At 42.5% G+C, this 19,747-nt stretch overlaps 1 protein-coding gene across 2 annotated transcripts in view; it reads right to left on the minus strand.

Moving 5' to 3' along the window:
* The window catches only part of AGBL1 (AGBL carboxypeptidase 1), a 565,654-nt gene that overhangs the window by 266,742 nt on the left and 279,165 nt on the right, over positions 1–19,747 (minus strand). For both annotated transcript variants that reach the window (XM_053658825.1, XM_053658826.1), the window contains exon 20: positions 2,566–2,729. In XM_053658825.1, coding sequence (XP_053514800.1) covers positions 2,566–2,729 — 164 coding nt within the window. The remainder of the gene's footprint in view (positions 1–2,565; positions 2,730–19,747) is intronic.

Consider the following 19,747-nt stretch of genomic DNA (forward strand, 5'->3'; position numbering starts at 1 on the left):
CTCAGGACAAAAAGCGAGCTACTCTGTGCATGTTGACCACATTCTAATTGTTTTTATGGTAAATGAGCCATGAAACCTACTGTCAAAAACAGGGTGCCCAAAGGGTACAGTCGCACTCTGTCTTCCCAGCAGACCCCACCCAGGGGTTAATACCATCTGTGGGGCTGAAAGACTCAACACAGCATGGCCTCACTTCCCTTTAAGGCCAACTTTCAGGTAAGAGCCACTCCCCCCCAGCACCCTCTTTCTTCTGGGCCAAAAGAAAATCTTTAGGAATTATGTACCTGGTACACAGAATGATGGCAACACACCTGAGGAAGAGGCAGGAGGAGAGGGGTGGGCGAAAGCCTCTCTCCTCTTTCAATTAAGCCCATGGAGAGTTACACTGTTGCTAACAGAATTCCAGAACTGGCTCTGCGGATTATTGCATCTCATGATTTAGTCCCATTCAAAACTGAATCAGAGGGCACTCAAACAGCCACTGCTGGTTTCAAACCAACAGACTGCATTTTATTAATGAATGAATATACAGGGTACAGCAAAAGCAGGTTCACAGTTGTTCGTATGGAAAACAATATAATAATTAATAAATAATAATATGAGAATGAACTCTGTTTCACACACTCACAACTATAACCTACTTTTGTCCCACCCCGTACATTCTGGGTCCAGACACCTTCGGGGTGGTTTTCCTTTCAACCATGCAGTTTTCAGGTTCTGTGGGCAGGAACTACAATGTGTTTTGGCCAACTGCCTCAAAAAATACAAAAATACATGATAATACAAATGTTTGGGTGAAACAGACAGCTCCATCCTGCTGCTCTCTCCAAACTCCATGCCTTTCAAATTTAACCCAGATCTATCCAAACACACATATTAATCACTCCTACGTGTAGGCACCCTGCCCCTAAGAAGCTGCACTGGCCCACGAGGACATGGAAGACCCCAAGCTTCCATCTCTTTGGGCTGGTTCTAACAGAAAAGTTAATAGTCAGCTGTCCCACTTTCATGTCATTCCAGTGGGATGACATGAAAGGCAGGTAATGCTATGTTCTCATGATAACCCACACAGCAGCCACTGTATTTGGAGGCTGACACCAAATTCTTTAGACCCGAATTAGGAAAGGCACTTCCTTTGATAGATTTCTTCTTGTTCCAGTTTACAAGCAACTAATCCTCCCTGCATTGGATCAAACAGACGGGCACAATCAATTCAGGGAAAGCAAGCAATGCCAGGTCTGCTCAATTTTCCCTCAATGAACAGCAGTGGGGAGGAGAGGCGGAGGAAAGGAGAGAAAGAAAATTCAGGCATGCCTGCACCCAAGACAGCTTAGCGAAGGCAAAGATGAAAAGACAAGTTAAAATATATATCCTGGCAAGTGGAAGCTCTAGCTGTCAGAGGGAGAGGCTGAAACACCACAAAAATACCAAACATGCCTAAGCCTTGGGGTGCTGCAGGTGCTAAAGGGAGCAGGGGAAGGGGGAAGTGGTTAGGATATCAAAACAAAAGAAATTGGAGGCAGCAACTGTAGGCAGGAAAAGAGGTCTGCATTTACTTAAGTTTCCACAGTCTGTGATCTGTAGCACAGTATGAGGAGCAAGTTAATTACTGCTCTTAGGTAATTAAGTCTCAGAGAAACTAGTGCCTTCCAAAACAGTATTAATTTACGCTGCTAGATCATTCTAGGCTTGACCAGTGATTTGGTGAAAAGTTTTGCTGGGAGGTGGCCTAACAGTGGCAGGAGAAAAAGTAATGAAAATGATTTAGAAATGAGATGGCCCTGGTATTCACAGTTTTCTCTCTGCTTTCACAAACAAGTACATGTAGAGATTTTACCCTCATTTATCAGTAGTCACTTCCTCCCCCAACATCCATTCCCTCACTCAAAATGTGACCAATGTCTTAGAGCCTTGATTTCTCTTTTTCTGATTCTTTCTTTTCTTGCATGACCTTTATATCATCCCTTCCTGCCCCTAAATCTGTTTTGGTCAAATCTAAAGCATGTGTGTACGGTAAACACATCAAAAGCGCTTATCTGGATGATGTCTCCCCCTCAGAGACTCGTCTCTCACCACCGTGGCTCAGCCAGCCTCTCCAAGCCAATGTGTTCATCATCTTTCTGTGGTTTCTCTCATGTTCACATCGCATCCCCCCTTTTTTGCTAAGTAGTGGCTCCAAAATGATATCTGTTATATATATATCTATATCTATACCTATACCTATATATAAACATATCTGGCAAACTGGCAAATATAACCTGTGTGGCACCAAGTTGTATCTTCTTTCCATAAGCAAAATATATTAATAACACATTTACAAATACAAATAGCTTTACACTTGCATTTATGTGTACACATACATAGCATCCTCCTTGTTTTTAGCAGGAAGTGAGAATGTCTGGGGTCTTGCTCCCATAAAGGACCACTGTCCCTACCTTCATCCGGTGGCTCCCCCAGATTGTTCCATCGTCAAAGACCTCTAGGTCCACTAGAGTGGGCTTTCCTGAGATATTCTCTCACAGAAACACAGAAGGACACATTTCCCCACACCTGTGAGCATCCTACCTCTGGAGGTGGTAGTCCACAGCATCGTCCTCAGCATTCAGTAGGGCGGCTGCACGGGTCAGGAGCTGATGGCTGCAGCTGACGGACTTGAGCTCCAAGACGAGGAGGCCCAGGCAGAACATGGCTCCCATCTCCTCCAGCTCACGGGTGCCAAACTGGAGACCCTGCCAGGCAGACCAAGCATCAGCAGTGACTTTGCTGAGCATAGACAAGGTGCGAAAGGGAGGAAGGTCTCCTGGACACACACCCATCCCAGATACTGAGTGTTAACAGTATTTATCGGTCACAGTTCCAGGTGTTTGGTTGGGTCCTTTGTGGACTGGTGGGTCTCAGGCTGCATTACCTTGACATCCGGGGTTTCAGAGAAGTACCCCAAAGGCACAAGGGTGTGTGAGGATGCAAAGTCACCCCCCGCTTCAGTCAAAGCAGCCATGGCTTCATCTATCTGTATTTTCAAAGGGTTTCACTGCTGAAACCCAAGTTTGTAAACAATCTTACTAGGCAGTACCCTCTTTTCTCCCCTACACTTATCAACCAGTGGAGAAAATAAGGGAGGATCTTGTACAGGATCCGAAGTAAGTACAGAAACTGGAAAAAAAAAAAGATCCACCTTGTAGCTGCGCTACAATAATGTATGAACACAAAGCCACGGCATGTACTCTATGCTATGAAGTAACAGACAATAATAACAATGAAAACAACTGCGTTACTGAGCATTAACAATGAAAACAACTGCGTTACTGAGCATTACTATGTGCCAGGTACTGTTCTGTGCCCTTGACATGCATTAACTCAGCAATTCCTTACCAAAGCCCTATGAGGTGAGTACTGGTATTCTCTGCATTCCACTGAGGACACTCGGACCCACAGAGCTTACACTTTATCCACAGCCCCAGAGTAACAGAGGCTAGTCAGGGCATTCTGACTTGACTGACTACTCAACAGAAAGCGCTACACATGGACCAGGATGGACTTGATTACATGCTAAGGCAGACAGTGCATGTCTTCTGAAAGGAGACAGAAACTGGATTTGAATCCTCATTTCACTGTGTTCCAAATGTGTAATCTTGTACTTCATGAACTCTACGAGCTTTGATTTTTTTCTCACCTGTAAAACAGGATACTAATTCTTTCCTTTACATACTTAGGCATTTAGTTATAAGGAATATTCCAAAGTCCTCACAATATTAGTATTAGCTCAATTTCTCTTCTTCTTCTTCTTCTTCTTCTTCTTCTTAGTAAACATGTTAAAGAAGGCAGAATTCAATGTGGTCCTGAGGTCTTTGTGTTTATAAAGCACATAAACACAAAATTTTGCAAAGTATAAAGTTTTGCTTACATGAGTAAAAATCAATAGTTGAATAATATTCTTTAAATAGATTTTCACATCCAAAATAATACAATATAAAGAAGAGAAATCGGACAGTAACAGTTTTTGAAGACTGGTCATCAAGATCGCAAGGGAAAAAACAAAGCTCCAAACTGGAAAACCATAAGCCTCACAAAAGAATTTCTAGGCAAAAGGATAAAGGAAAGGGGGAAGTCCCCAAGGTCATTTCGGCAGTCTGAAAATTTGATTTGCTGATGTTTACACACCTGTTTTCCTAAAGAAAGACGACACTGCTTTGGAGTTAAGGAAATCTGTTCCTCTGTAAACAGCAGCAGTGGGAGGGGGAAAACAGATGTTTAACAAGTTGTTTTTCTTCAGTAAGTAGGGAAAAAAATCACTTTTTAAAGAGAGAAATCTCAGCATCTCTTTACAAGCACCAAAGTGCTGTGGTCTGATTCTTTTCCTCTGCCCTGCATTCCTGACTGCTTTTCCACATTCTAGAGTGGCCAGCTTGGCTGAGAGAATTGAGATGAAGCTCACACCCTTCTCCTCACTCTGAGTGGTGGCAAGGGAGAGAAGACAAGGGAAATATGAATAAGGTTCTGCTTACACCATTAAATGTCAGAGACGATGAAGCAATGAGCAGAGAACTGAGGGGAAAATACTGTGCCTTGAAGATGCTGTTTATGTGTCAGGGTCCCAAGAGGATAAACCCAAAAGGAGAGGGTGCACTGAATGCACATACCACACAGATAAAGTTTCACAATTTCTTCTTAAAATGTCAATGTAATCCTGTTATTTACAATAGCCAAGACGTAGAAACATCCTGGTATCCATTAGTGGATGGATGAATAATGTGGTACATATAAAATATTATTTTGTGATTGATAAAAAAAGGAAACCCTGCCATTTGCAACAACACAGATGGACCTTGAGCACATCATGCTAAGCATAGTAAGACACAGAGCCAAACACTATATGATTTCACTTACAAGTAGAATAAAAAAAAAAGATACAAATTCAAAGATACAGAGAAGAGATGGATGGTTACTCGATGGGTTGAAAGGTACAAACCTTCAGTTACCCAATAACTAAGTCCTGGGGAATATCATGTACAGCATGGTGACTACAGTTTATAATACTAGACTATAATATATGTGAAATTTGCTATGAGAGTAATCTTAAAAGTTCTCATGACAAGAAAAAAAATTTTGTAATTGTGTGGTGATGGATGTTAGCTAGATGAATATAACTGTGATAATTTCACAATCAATACCTACATTGAATCATTATGTTGTATACCTGAAGCTAATACAATGTTATATGTCAATTACAACTCAATAAAATGCTGCAGGGAAAATATTAGCATAACCCTAATACAAAAAATAATCATTAGAGCACCTACCCCAACTATTCATATATATATATATATATATATATACACACACACACATATACACACACACATATACACGTATACACACACACATACATACATACACAAATATTGCAATATTTTAAAGTTCTTTATGTTAAGAAATAGAAATATATCAAAACAGACAACATGATCTACAGAGTATTTTTCTAAGAATGGCATGGGAAGGATATCATTGGTAAATCTACTAACGTAAGTGTTTAATACATAAGGAGATCAAGAGGCAGAGGAGGGAAAACCCAGGAACTTCTGGATGATGCATCCATGTCTGACGCAAGTCACAGTGGGCAAGCCCAACAGGACTCTCTTTCCACCTGCAAGCTGCATCACAGGCTGGGTGCAAGCACAGGCCCAGGGCCCAGACTGCTAAAGTCCACTCCCAGAGCTGCCACTTACTGCTGTCTCGTCTTGGATGGAAGTTATCTAACCCATCAGTGCCTTAACTTTCCCATCTGTGTAATGGGAATAATAACAATAATAATATAATACTACCACCTATCTCATGGAGCTGCTGAGATCATTCAGTGAGTATACACACACACAGATTAGTACTTAGCTGACTGCAAATTATCCAAGTTTTTACTGTCACATCATCCAAGTTCTATATTTATTATCACTAATAACAGCAAATAAATGCTTACATAAAGCCAATAGGCAAAATCATACTTAATACACACGATCTTTCTTAAAACTATGGCCTGCTCTCACTGCTACCATTTATCATTATTTGACAAGTTTCAAACAATTCAATAAGATAAAAAAAATGAGTTATAAATATTAGGAAAAAAGTCACATTATCATTATTTGAAGACTGATTATGTACTAAAACCAAAGAAATGAAGTGAAACAGAAAATCTATTAGATATAAGGCAAGAACTGAGTAAGTAGACAGGTTACAAATTAAATATCCAAAAATCAATTCTCTTTCTATTAACCAGCAAAATAAATTATTAAGTATAATAAAAATCCCATTCACAATAGCAACACAACTATAAAATGCCTAGGAATGGAATTAATAGTAAATACCCTGAGGGCTATATGACGAACCCTGGAGATTACCAAGAGATAACAAGGAAAATTTAAATGAGTGAAGAAATAGGGTGATTCTGAGAGAGCAAGGCTGAACGCCATCAATTATCATTTCTCCTCCTGTTAATTTATAAAAGTACAGCAAATCAAAACACCAAAGGGAATTGTCAGCCTTGGCAAACTAAATCCACTTTAGAAGAGACTACATGGCAAAAATATCCAGAAATATTCTCAGAATAAAGAGTAAAAAATAAGAGTGGGATTATCTCTTACAGATAGGCAGATCTTACACTCTTACAGTGATTAAGAGCTATGGTACTGATGCAAAACACGGCAGACAGACCAAGGCAAGAATCAGGAAAACACCGAAGACCACAGAATGAGTGAAGGTTTACATCAGATATAGGAGCCTTTAAAGTCAGCAGGGGATGAACTGTGATGAAGATAAGACAAACAAAAAAAGTGATTAATGTTTCAGGGAAGAAAGTATCCACAAATACAAAATTATTCCATTTTGGTTAAAGGATTTGATTTTTTTAAACAATGTATGATTAGAGAAATAATAAAATATAGATTTGTATGTTTTATCATCTCCAAACCAGAAGGTCAATGTATGCACATCCTCCAATAAGAACAATAAGGAAAAATATTAGTGATTGTATGAATAAAATTTAAGTATATCCCAATAGCCTGAAATACCACAAACTAAACTAAAAAGGGAAACAAACTGAATTACAGTAAAGGGGAAAATACCGTAACTTCATCCGGTGTAAGATGCAAATTAATGCAACAGTAAAAGAGCACGATTTACTTCCCAATTCATTTTTACCCTCTCTCCCCAAATCATAATTGTCTATTGGTAAAGGGCTAAAAACAGGCCTATCCTAGTCTGTTACTGGTGAAAGTACATATTACTGAAGTATTTCCAAAAGACAATTGGATAATATAGTTCAAAAGCCTTCAAAATGTTTAAGTGCTTGCAATTAATTCAAATTCTAGAAATTATTCTTAAATGATCATGAGATGAACAACAGAGAAAATCCCAAATGCATACCAGTTTATTACTAGCCAAACAACCCTGACTGTATTGACATCATGGATCACTATTATCCCCACCTGTTTTGAACAGGCAACACCAAGGGGGAAGATTCATGCCAGTGTCGAAGTGCAACAAGCTGGCTGCAGCACAGCATGTCCACTACAGTCCCCCCAAAGTTTTTTTAATGATTTATATGCACTAAAATGACTATGCACAGTGAGGGTGCATCCTTTAATTTTTTTTTCAATCAGGAACAATTAAGTAACTGCTTTTTGCCACTCGTATTTATGTAAACAATGCATATTAGCCTGCAAAGAGTAGCATATCTGAATTAAAATACTATTTTACATAATGCATGATTTTAAATCTAGAAGTAAAATTAAATTTAAAATTCACTTTTATAAATTGCTAGTCAAAGTAAATTGAAATGGAAGATTTTAACTTAAACACTGGAAAACAACAGGCAAAGTCAGAGCTGGTTAGACCCACAGAGTGTCCTGGGCACCTGCTTCCTCTGTAGCATGTGCCGCCCGGTGTCCCCCAGGCCCCCCTCAATTTCTTTGGGTCACTGGACTATGCCTAAGACTGTTAGCATCCTACAGCTAAAGGTCTAGTGAAGATAAAGCAACAAGGAATCTATTCCTTTGACATCATCCCCAGAAACACTGTATCTTTATAGGATGCCAGCCTGAGTTGAGAGACAGTGAACTCTAGAGTTTTAAACAAGGCCGGGGCATCTGTGAACTGAAGTTTGTGTTTCCTCCACCTTGACATGCACCCAGCAGAGGAGTTGAACTAAGCCAGTCCAGCCATGCAGATCTGCAAACACTTAATGGGGGGCAGAGGAGAGAAAGAGAAGATGGGGGCAGAGGGTGTGCCAAGGCTTCCCCCACACATCAACTTCCTCAAATGGATTCTGACGCTTCCACAGAGGACAGAATCAGTCGCTGAGCACACCGGTGCCTCTGCTAGTATCCATCTGGTGGGTTGCTCTCTACTAAGCGAGTCTGTGTCCAAGGCTTCCTAATCCTTTCCTGATGAGTGTTTCCTTAGTAACTGCAGAAAGGCCCCAGAGTCATGGGAACAGCAAGGCTGGGGGTGTGGGCTGCGTTTCAAATGTGTCCTCTATTCCTGCGCTGGATCTTCCCTGGGTCTTTTTATTGTTGCTCTTGAGCCTAAGCCATGGATGACACAGCAGACGGCTAAGCCCTCTGTGAACACCTTTTCCTGTCTATCTGGACAATGTACAGGAGGATGAGTATGAACCAGAGCCTGAGCTTCAGGATGCCAAGAATGTGAGCACTGAGGGGAATCTTAGCAGGCTTGACTCTTCCTCTGCACAAACTGGCAATGCCTCAGTCAAGATCACACAGCTAAGGCCCACTAGAACCAGAGTTACAATAAATGTTCCTCAGACACTAATCAAAAGTTCACATCAATATGCAAGGCTTTAAATTCCACAGGTTCAATAAATTTTTTGGAGATTTGGAGCTCTTCTTTTCTTATAGGTTACATGCCCCCATAAGTCCTACCTATCCAAATCTCCCTTTCCCTTTGTCGCCAAGAAACTGGAAGGCTCACCCAATAGAGCACCAGGGACATTCACATGCCCAGTCCTCCTGTCCTGCTATCTAGGCTACAGAGTTGATGTTTTCCATGTGGAACCCTTCTCCTTCCTATGGGCACAAGTCTAAACACCTCTGGTTCTGTTTACCAAATAAGGAGAACTACTGATATTCGCCAAGTGGTGACTGCAAACAGTATGCTTGTGGCTTCGTGATTCCCCAAGGCTTGTGTCTGTGTAGCAAGACCTTCTAATTCAATGAGTACTGAACTAATAATAGTAATAAAAACAGGAACAGAGCCGAGTTCTGTCAGGCTGTAATCACTCTTGGCAACAGAGCAAACAGATCTACCACAGACCACATGGCTTTGATACCTGAGTGCTCAGGAGGGAACAGCTGGAAACCTCAGCAAGCAGGACACGTACTAGAAGTCTTTGTTCACTTCAAATGGGGAGAAATATTTTCCTTTCTAATGGAACTCGTTCCAATCAGCCCTGTCTTCTTCCTCCCTGCCTCCAGCCACATTCAGCTGCCTCATTCTTACACAAGAGGAAGGTCACCAGTGAGACCATGTTGTTGGCCAAAGAACTAGGATGTACTGTCAATGAAAAAGGCTCAGAAGCTCAAGATGGAGCAGCAGGTAGCAGAACACAGGAGCACACAGCTAAAGTTCCTCTAAGACAGCCCTGAGGCTGTACATGAGAGAAGCCAGGTATGGAGTGTGTACCTGAGGGGGTTCGAGATCCACCTGCAGGTCTAGATCACAGCACGTCACCTTCGGAATCCTGCACATTTGGCAGGGTCTGATTTTAAGGAAATCAAAAATTGCCCTGCTTCAGATCATTTCCCCTAAACACCTGACAATTTCTCAGATGTCTCTCATGAGTAAAAATTTAAAATAACATCCATTAATAAACAAGTAACACCAAGCCTTACACTGTTTATTGATGCATTATTGCTACCTGGGCATTTGGTAGAGGATTAGGGCTAGAAGGAATGAGGCAGAACAGGTAAAAAAGGATTGAGAGTCTGGAACCCTTTAGGCCTTCTATGACCCTTTTGAGGGTAGGGGTGGGCAGAAAAGATTAGGAATAAATGAGGCAGGGATTCATTTAAGAATTCTGACTGCCTTCTGTCCTTAGAAATACCCCCATTTGCTTTCTGTGTGCTCCAAACAGCCCACCAGCGCATGTCCCGTTTGTTTGTATCCTATTCACCGGCCCTGCATGATGCTTGGGATTCCATCCCAAACACCATTTTACCAGATTCCTTCCATGAACACAGTTCTCCTCTTATTCTGGAATGCACCTGTGCACAGATCTCATGACTTCCAGGTCTCATGGGACAGAAGTTCAAACTAGAATGTCCTGTGGTGTGTAAATAGACATTTCATCTGTAGTCAAAGGCAAGGCTTAGTTGAGGTTGGCAATAAACTGGCAATTTGACTGAGGCTGGGATTCTGAGAGGAGGTATGAAGTGGTCCTTTCTTCAAACTATTGACATTTTGGGGGCCTCGAGTCTCAGACCTAAGGAGAGGTCACAAGGAGGCAAGATCCAGTCTTAGGGGGTAGGTGCAGTTACCCCCTGATGTGGAGGCCATTGGGGGGGTGGGGCACGAATGTACAATTGCTATTCTTGGGAATTTCCTATAGAGGGGTCTTCTCACTTCTCAATTTCTTGACATGGACAGAAAGGTCTCTACCCCCTGCAGATGCTCAAGGAAATAGAGCCTGAGATAGACCCTTGTTTTTCCCTCTGACACCAGCTGCCCATCCCTGGGCTCCAGGGTACCTGTCTGTGTCCTTTGCCCAGAGCCATGATTCCAAACTAACAATTTGGAATCATGGTGAATGAGCCTACGACCCAGCATCAACAAAATTACTCAACATACTGCTTATCTTCTAGATCTGGGTGGGACTCCAACCCCAAGCCACTATGGCTCCCAAACTCCAGGGGCCCCATCGCAGGCTATTCTGGGTGTCCCACTGGGGCTGGGAAATGGGAAATCCCAACATTTTATCCTTACTAACCTTTCTACATTGGCTTCGTCCTACATTCTTGATCTGACTGTAAGGGTCAAAAGTCAAGTTATAATAAAGGGTCAAGTTCCTTTTTGAAAGAGCTGACAATTCTGTGGACAAATGCACATGTAAATATTGCATCTTAAAACCTGCACATGATGACAATGTGGATCACTTTGATCACTACAGAAGGGAATCCTTATTCATCATTTCCTCATTTTCCAAACTGGGTTCATTAGGTAGGTCCATTGTTTTTCTTTCTTGACTCAGATAAACTGGGACTTTCTTGAGGAAGGGGGCTTCTTCACCCTGTGAAGGTGTCTGTGCTGGGCCCCTTCCTCAGACTCTGCATTGACTAGATATTGACTAGTAGTTGATGAATAAACAGTGAGGCATTTTGCTAAGAACCTAGCAGTAGCTCTAAAGCTCATCAAAACCCCGTAAAGGATGATGTTAACATCCCTGTTTTTACTTCAGATGAGACTGGGGCACAGAGCAAGCACACATTAGTGAAAGATCTCCTATTTGGCAAACAAGAGACCTGGGATTTCAACCTACACTGTCTGGCTCTGAGGCCATACAGTCTCAACAACAAGGCATGGACCCTTTACGGTTGGTTTTGGTATCGGGTATTCCATCAACGTACACACTGGAAGATGTGTTCCTATTACAGTTCATTTATTTACTCGTTATTTATTTCTTCAGGTCTTCACCACACTTCTACTGAGCACTACGGCAGAGATTCTGTATGGTCCAATCCCACACAGCAGACAAATTTATTGTCAGCTTCAGCACAGTCTTAGGATTGATCACTCAGACTGGAAAGCCTGAAACCTTAAGGCAGCCCAGTCCCAACTAGACACTGCAAAACTAACAAAGAAAGGAGGAAATGCTATAAAATAGGCAGCAAACAGCAGCGCTCTTGCTATGAAATTGAGTTAATGGCAGGACGTGCAATTCTGAGCCTAAAGGTGAAATTCCTGCCTAGAACACCAAATCTAGATTAAGACTTAGGTGTCATGACACAAGCAAGAGACCTCTGTGCTCCCGCTAGAGGGAGGTTTAGGGGAGGAGATGAGGGGCGTTTCAATTTCTCCATTGGCCCAGTCTCCACCAATTGCAGAGCTCTTGGCACCCAGTGCCCTCACTGCAGGTTGAACCCACAGGCTCCACATTTTGGCCAGTGCCAGCCCACTGGACAGGAAAGGCTGACTGTGCTTGCTTGCAGCATTTTAGTCTTCACCACCAACTACCTTAAAGTCCCATACACTGTACTTCCACAGGTCCAAGGAAGTGAGATACATTCTTCCTGCAAGCCTGGCCTTGAGTGAGATCATAAGGACTCTTTCTCCAGCCACAGCCAGGCTGCCTTCCTGTTTTTGGAGTGCAGGTGTGGTGTAAGGAGCAATAGGCTCAAATCTGACTCCTGAGAAAGAGTCTACTCACTGGGAACTTGTTTAAAAGAATGAAGTGTTTCCTGACAGTGCAATCTGCTAGCCACAATCCAAAAACGTAGGGGAAGTCCCCACCAAAACTGTTGCACTAGCAAGGAGAGGACCTCTGAACCCTCAGCAAACAGGAGAGCTAGAGACCAAATCCAGACCTCTGACCTGGCACCCCAAGCACCCCCACTAGGATATCACAGCTGCTAGCCCACCAAGGTCCCTGCTCCATGTTTCCCTTTGGGGGGTGCCCCATGCCAGTGGCCCCTTTTGTCAATCCCAGAAACAGGAAACTTTATGAAGATGTGTCCTTGCCTATGATGTAAGCCCAGGCTACAAACTGCAGTTCAGGCAGAACAAATCCACATACAGGGATGCTGGGATTACCCACACAGAACAAAGTGTTTCTGACCTGCATTTAGCAATAACACCAAGTCTTTCTCTGGCATTTTTATATCCTACTCTTAGTCACTTTTCCAACCCATGGGGCAATGGATTTCCACTCTAAACATCAAACCTAATCAATATGTGTGTATATATATACACAGAGAGTATTTTCTGCATTTTACAGCTTTATACACGAGCACAGGTTCTGCCCCAAGGCTGGGTATAAACTGGCAGTCTGGCTTCCCACTCCTGCCACCAGAGGACGCTCTTTTGGAATGCTAATCAGAAGCCCTCCAGAAGTGAGCAAAGCTTGTGTGTCAGGACGCAGGAGAACATCAGCATTTCCTGGGGCCAGGAAACTAATTCCCCGGAAGGGGCTCAGTTGGCCTCTAGGACTTGTGCAACTGGCTGTATTCTTGCTCAGCTTCTCATTCTTGAATACTTCTGGGGGACTAGAGACAGGGCTGCTAAGGGTGGAAGGACTAGGATGGAGAATGCAGCAAAATAAATCAAACCAACAAATGAAGAGGGTGAGAGTGTGAGGAGTGGCAACAGTTGGTATGAGAGAAACCAGGTGACCTTCAAAAGGAATAAAAGCCGGGGAACCAACATGGCTGAGGCAGGACAGAGTGTTGGGGGAACATATTTAAAAAGCAAAGGGAAAGGAAAATAGGATTTCATAAAGGGAGAGGAGAAACCAAAACATTTCTCAGTTGACTTCTGTTTCAAACCTTGCATGGAAAGGCGGCATTTTCTCACCTCTCTCTGTCCTACTCTGTCCTGCAAGTAGGGCTCATGCAAAAGAAAGGACCCTTCTAACGCATATGACCCTTGGATGACAGAGGTTCTATGCAGATTTTTTTTTCCATAAATACCTGTACTGTTCTCTATCTACAGTTGGGAGTCCATGGATGAAGAGGGACAACTTCATGCACTAATCTACAGCATTTTATATGGAGGGCTTGAGCCTCTACAGATTTTGCTATCTGCATGGTTCCCAGAACTAATCCCCAGCAGATACTGAGGTACTAAAATTTGGGTGTGGGGAGTGTGGGAGGTCGATGCCCCTAATACCCTCATGTAGTTCAATGGTCAGTTGTATTCACTAAGGAGGCGAAAGAGCCCCTGAGAACATTTTATTCTAAAAGGTTCAGCATTATGAAAGCAGGAGGCTAAGTTTTACATCCTATAAACCTGCTTCCACTTCCAGCTCCTAATTTCGTTCCCAGCATTGTCCACTGGATGCTCAAGAATGTACTGTGAAGTGGCAGCTTCACAAGAGCTGTGGCAGGAAAAGGAGAGAGCTGCAACAAATAAAGGGAAAAGACAGGACAGAGTCCAGGAGTACTCTTCCCAGGGATGAATCCAACTCCAGAGATTGGCATCAACCCCCCAGTCTGCCCCGGACCCCTGACCCCCGATTCCCCAACACTGACGGTGCCCACGGATCCAATCAGCCTTTTCCTCACTTCCCTTGGGGATGAATGCACCCCCTTCCCTGGCCGTGAGTGGGAGTTCTGGTTAACACAAGCCTTCTTCCCACCGCTCTTGTGTTGTGCTGCCCTAAGAAGTAGGAGCTGTTGGGGAGATGTTACATTCCAACCGAGCAAAATCAGACAGAGAGTGATTCCAGGGTGGCCATCACACATATTTGATCTGATGGTTGCTGGTGTCTTCAGTGAAGGGAATCTCTGTTTCTCCATGGCTGGCTGATGTGGCAGGGCCGAAGCATCTGGAAAGCCTTATCATGAGGGGGACTGGGAGGTCAATGACCACTGCTCTCCTCCAAGGGGAACGGTAGTGACATGAAATGAAATGAAAAGGGGTGCCCACAAGTCACTCTGGCACCCACCATCTCCTACCTTCTAGGAATGCATGTGGGTCCTAAGGCAAAAGTCTAAAATAAAAAAGCACTCTGACGTACTCTCTGCTGCTTTGATCAGGGTCCTGGGACTCATGGACATTAAGCTATTTCTTTTCAAGAGGATGCACTGACTACAAGCCCATGGGCAGAGGGTGGAGTCCAGGCTGGCAGCCCACAGCGGGATCCAGCCAAAAAATGTGTTTTAGTTTGCTTGGTTTTTGGCCCCTGCAATCGTTTTCTAAATGAAATTATCCATGTTATAAAAATTAGAGTTGTTTACACTCTAAATAAGTACTTATTAAATATCTTGAAAAATAGGAGATCTGAAAACACATTTCTACTTGCCAGTAACTTGGTAGAGCTGTTGGGAGAGAGATGGAGGCTGCAGGAAAGGCATGGATCCAGATGATCAAAGACCCCTCCAGAGCATTCTCCCCACATTCCTTGCCCCCTTTTCATTCATTTATATCATCCATCTGGCCCCTTGTGATATCTGAGCTTATGGCTCAGAATAAAATGAGGTGTTTTGATTATCAGCAAAACCCCATACTCATTCTGCTCGAGACAAAGTTTCCCCTGTGGAAGGACTAACATTCTAAGTGTGGTTCCTCTCCCCTCCATGTTGTGGCACACTTTTTATCAAATGACTCACAATCCTCAGTGCTAATCTGCTTTCCTCTATAGCATAGACTGATTGCAGCTCCTCCATAAAGTAGGAGTTAGGAAACACAACTAACCAAAAACTGAGCTTCACAATTTAGTTTTGTCACATGCTCTGTCTTCTGGGAGCGTGAGGCTTTGGCCCATGAAGGCCCAAGGTGATGGCTCTTACTCGTCTGCAGCTTTGAACACGAAAGGGAAGAGTCATCATGGAAGTCACATTTGAAATTAGTTCCTCCCCCCAGTATTCAATGTGACGCCTTGCATCTCATCTGTCTTGGAGCCCAGACGGACCTCATGGTCACTATGGTGGTAACATGGGAGGTGGGGGTGTGAATCAACTCATTAAGAACAACAAAGGTAAAACCCTGGTTCTTTTATTGCCTTGGATTTGTGCTGCTTTCAGGGCTCAAGTGTTGGGTTTATAAAAAAGAGGCAAGTAGTTATAGATTGTCCACTGCTCATCTCTCTGTTTTATATCCGATGTCTGTAAAGGTTTTATTGGATTATTGGCAGCATGTTTATTTGCCTGAACACAACCAGTCCTGTGAGGCCTTGAGAATAATAGACAGAGAGAAGGGGCTTTGTAATAGAACAGGATTTGGGAGGAAGTCTGCACCCAATCCTCCAGTGGCAGGGAAAGGGGAAATGAGAGGCCACTGAAAAGCAGTGCATGGACCACAATTGAAGAGGAGGCCACTGAAGAGATAGGGGTGCCCGTCACACCAGAGCTAATTGTGATCCCCTGGGATATTTACACTGAGTTAACTCATTTTGGTTACAGGAGTGCAGGGGTTGGGATTATGGGAGGGCAATGTAAAAAAGCTACTTGGCAATATTCTAAGTGGTTGGCAGGTGAACTAGCTTTTCATGAAAGAAAATGCATGTACAATCTGACAGATAAGAGTCTTTGTAGTTCCTGCACCAGAGGTTCTGTACCTAAGCACTGCTGATATCTGGGCTGCAAAATTCTTGGTTGTGGTGACTGTCCTATGCATTACAGGGTATTTAGCAACATCTGGCCTCTACCCCACTATGTGCCAGTAATACCTTCACCTAGTTATGACAACCCCACGTGTCTCTAGACATGACCAAAGGTCCCTGGTGGGGGTGGGCAGTGCAAAGTTTCCCGCTGCTTAGACAACGGTTTTCCATGCACTAAAGCACGTGTGTTCGTGTAGAGGAGATTTGATGGGAATTATTCATACAATTCAAAGAGAAAAACCCCAAACACAATCATTACACTTAAATTAATTCCATCAAAATGAGTCTCAGAATGGGGTCCCAGAAATTAAAGTTGGGACACTCTTAAGAAAGAAACACAAATGGGAACAAAACAAGACCCTTCTGTAAGCCAGTCTGCAAGAGACTCACTTCAGATCAAAAGACACACACAGGCTAATAGTAAGAGGATGGAAAAAAGATATTTTATGAAAATGGAAACGAACGAACCAACAAACGAACAGATAGAGCTGGGGTAGCAACATTATATGAGACAAAACAGCCTTTAGAACAAAGGCTATATAACAAGAAACAAATAGGGACCCAGCGATTCCACTTCTGGGTCTTTATCCAAAGAAACTCAAAACAGTAAATCAAAAAGACATACACATATACGTTCACTGCAGCATTATTTACAACAGCCAAGATAAAGAAGAAACCTAAGTGCTGATCAATAGATGAGTGGATAAAGGAGAAACAGTGCATATATGCAATGGAATATGACTCAGCCATAAAAAGAGAATGAAATCTTACCATTTATGACAATGTGGATGGCCCAAGATGGTACTGTGCTTAGTGAAGTTAGTCAGAGAAGGAAAAATGCCATGTGATTTTGCTTATACATGGATTCTAAAAAACAAAATAAATGAACAAGCAAAACAGAAACAGACTCCCAAATACAGAGAACATATTGACAGTTGCCAGAAGGGAGGGGGCTTGGGGAGTGAGTAAAAAAGGGGAGGGGATTAAGAAGTACCCACTGGTAGTTACGGAATAGTCACAGAGAAGTTAGTACAGCACGGTGAATAGAGTTAGTAATAACCTTAGAGCTATTGAATGATGTGAGATGAGCACCAGACCCATCACAGTGATCACTTCAGTAAGCCATATACTGTCAATCACTGGGCTGTAAACCTCAAAAAGAAGATTGTATGTCAACTATAATTAAAAAAATAAAACATTATGTCAAGTAAAAAAATAAACTTGAGAACACCCCCCCCAAAATAGTGGGTTCACTCATAGTAAGAATCAGATCATTTTAATTAGAAAAAGAAAAAGAAAATGGATGGTCAGGAGAGCACTGGCTTCAGGCAGGTGTCACCCCTGTGAATGCCTCCTTCCCCAGCCCGAGGACGGAATACACATGGCTATAAAATACAAAGCATTTGAACCACATTTCGGTGTGTTTATACTGAACCTGGGACAACATCTTTCTAGAAGCTGTTAAGCAAGGATAAAAACCTCTAGTTAGGCCAGAAAAAATGTTTTGTTTTTAAATTCTGCTTTCACCATAAAGCCTGGTTCTCATACTTACTACCACCAACAACAACAAAATGGGCATTAATTGTGCTCCCTGGTTCACTGAGTGGGAGTCATGTCACAGCTGCTGAAGTTACTTGAATTGAACAAGACACACAGGAGAACTGATTTGCCTCAATATTTTCTGCCAATCTTTTGATTCGAAAATAACATTCAAATCTGAGGGTGCTCAGCTTTAAGCACAGGTGTCCGAGTGACTGTCTATATGGGGCGGGGAGAAATGGGGAAAACCGTGGAGAGCATCCATTTGTTAGGCTATCTCAGACAAGGAAACTGCTCTCAGCACTTGGAGCTGAGACTAGGGACTATGAGGACCAATGAAGGCCTATCTATAACTTCTCACTGTGATCCACGCAGCACCGACCTCAGAGAACTGAATGATCCTGGGCCTCATCACCAGACCCACCCAATTAGGAACCCCAGGTCTGCAGTCTGATGAGATGCATTTTTATTACCATCATTTTACACCCATTAAAACTTGAGAACTACTTAATTAAGTTGTACATTGGAGATATAGGAAATACAGGAAAAGAAGTCTTGAAAGCACTTGAGTGAGTAATATCAGAATTTCCTTCTCAGCAGCAAGCCAATTTTAAGATTTGAACCAAGAACTGACAGGGGATTTGGTAACTACAGAGCTTTCCACTCCCCTGCCCCTAAGAATCACTGCTCTATCAATGAACTGTGAAATCAATGAAATCCCCTAATCAAGACTTTTTGGGATTTGTCCTTGGCAGAGAGCAGCATGGGTGAGACTAGCTGTAGGCTACAGAAAATTATCCAAGACCTTTATGTGTGTTCAGAACCCACAGATCTGAGAGGCAAGGGAGTAGGGCAGGAAGAGTCTAGTTAGTGCACTAATGCTACATGCCCGCCAGTTCATGATTCAACTATAATTACTGGAGGGCAACAAATCTAAACTGTGTGAGTATCTCACCTTACAGTTTTCAAAGTCCATTTTTTTCTTTGCCCCTTTTTAAAGTAATACCTTTATGTTTTGCTTGTAGTTTTAACCTTTTAATGTATATTTTCCATTACCATTCTTTCCCCCTTACACTCACTCACCTGCAGTCACCACACTGCTATCCATGTCTATGAGTCCTTTTTCCTTTTTGCTCTATCCCTGCACCCCCTAACTAAGCCCCAAGAGCTGTCAGTGTACTATCTATGAGTCTGTCTCTAGTTTCCTTGTTAGCTCAGTTTATTCATTAGATTCCACATTGAGTAAAATCATATTGCTTGTAGTTTATAGATAGTCTTATGTGGAACTAAAGAGGAAAAAAACAGATGCTTGACATACAAAGAAAGAAAGGTATGTTGAACTTCTGTATCATGAGGTAGCTACAATTCATCTGCAAGCTCCCCACCCCTAAAAATCCCACAACGACACTGGCTTATAAAAAAGTTATTTCTCATTCATAGCTATTCTGGCCAGACACCATATTATCCCATGGTGTCAGAGACCCAGGTTCCCTCTATCAAGAAGCTTAAATAGCTTCCACTGTCAAGGTTATGGTCCCAGATGACTGACACATGACATGCACTTCCATCTGACTGGCCAAATATGGTCGCATGGCGACAGCTACAAGAAAGCTGGCAAACAGTCTGTATTTCAGGTGGTCATGCATTAAGTTAAAACTTGGAGGAGGGATTCTATTACCATTAAACAATGCGAGAATATTTGAGGAAAACTAGCAGCCTCTTTCACAAAACTAAATAGAGAAACAAGTATATATAACCCATGAGGAAACTATAGTATGTTAAAATGCCCACGAAAGACTACTGAATGGAAAGACCCAATCTATGATAATTATTATTTTAAAAACCCAACTTATCTTGTGCATTAAAAGATAGAAGGAAATGCAACAA

The sequence above is a fragment of the Artibeus jamaicensis genome, unplaced genomic scaffold (assembly GCF_021234435.1).
Source record: "Artibeus jamaicensis isolate MK-2021 breed Jamaican fruit bat unplaced genomic scaffold, CSHL_Jam_final scaffold_612, whole genome shotgun sequence".
NCBI classification, from domain to species: Eukaryota; Metazoa; Chordata; class Mammalia; order Chiroptera; family Phyllostomidae; genus Artibeus; species Artibeus jamaicensis.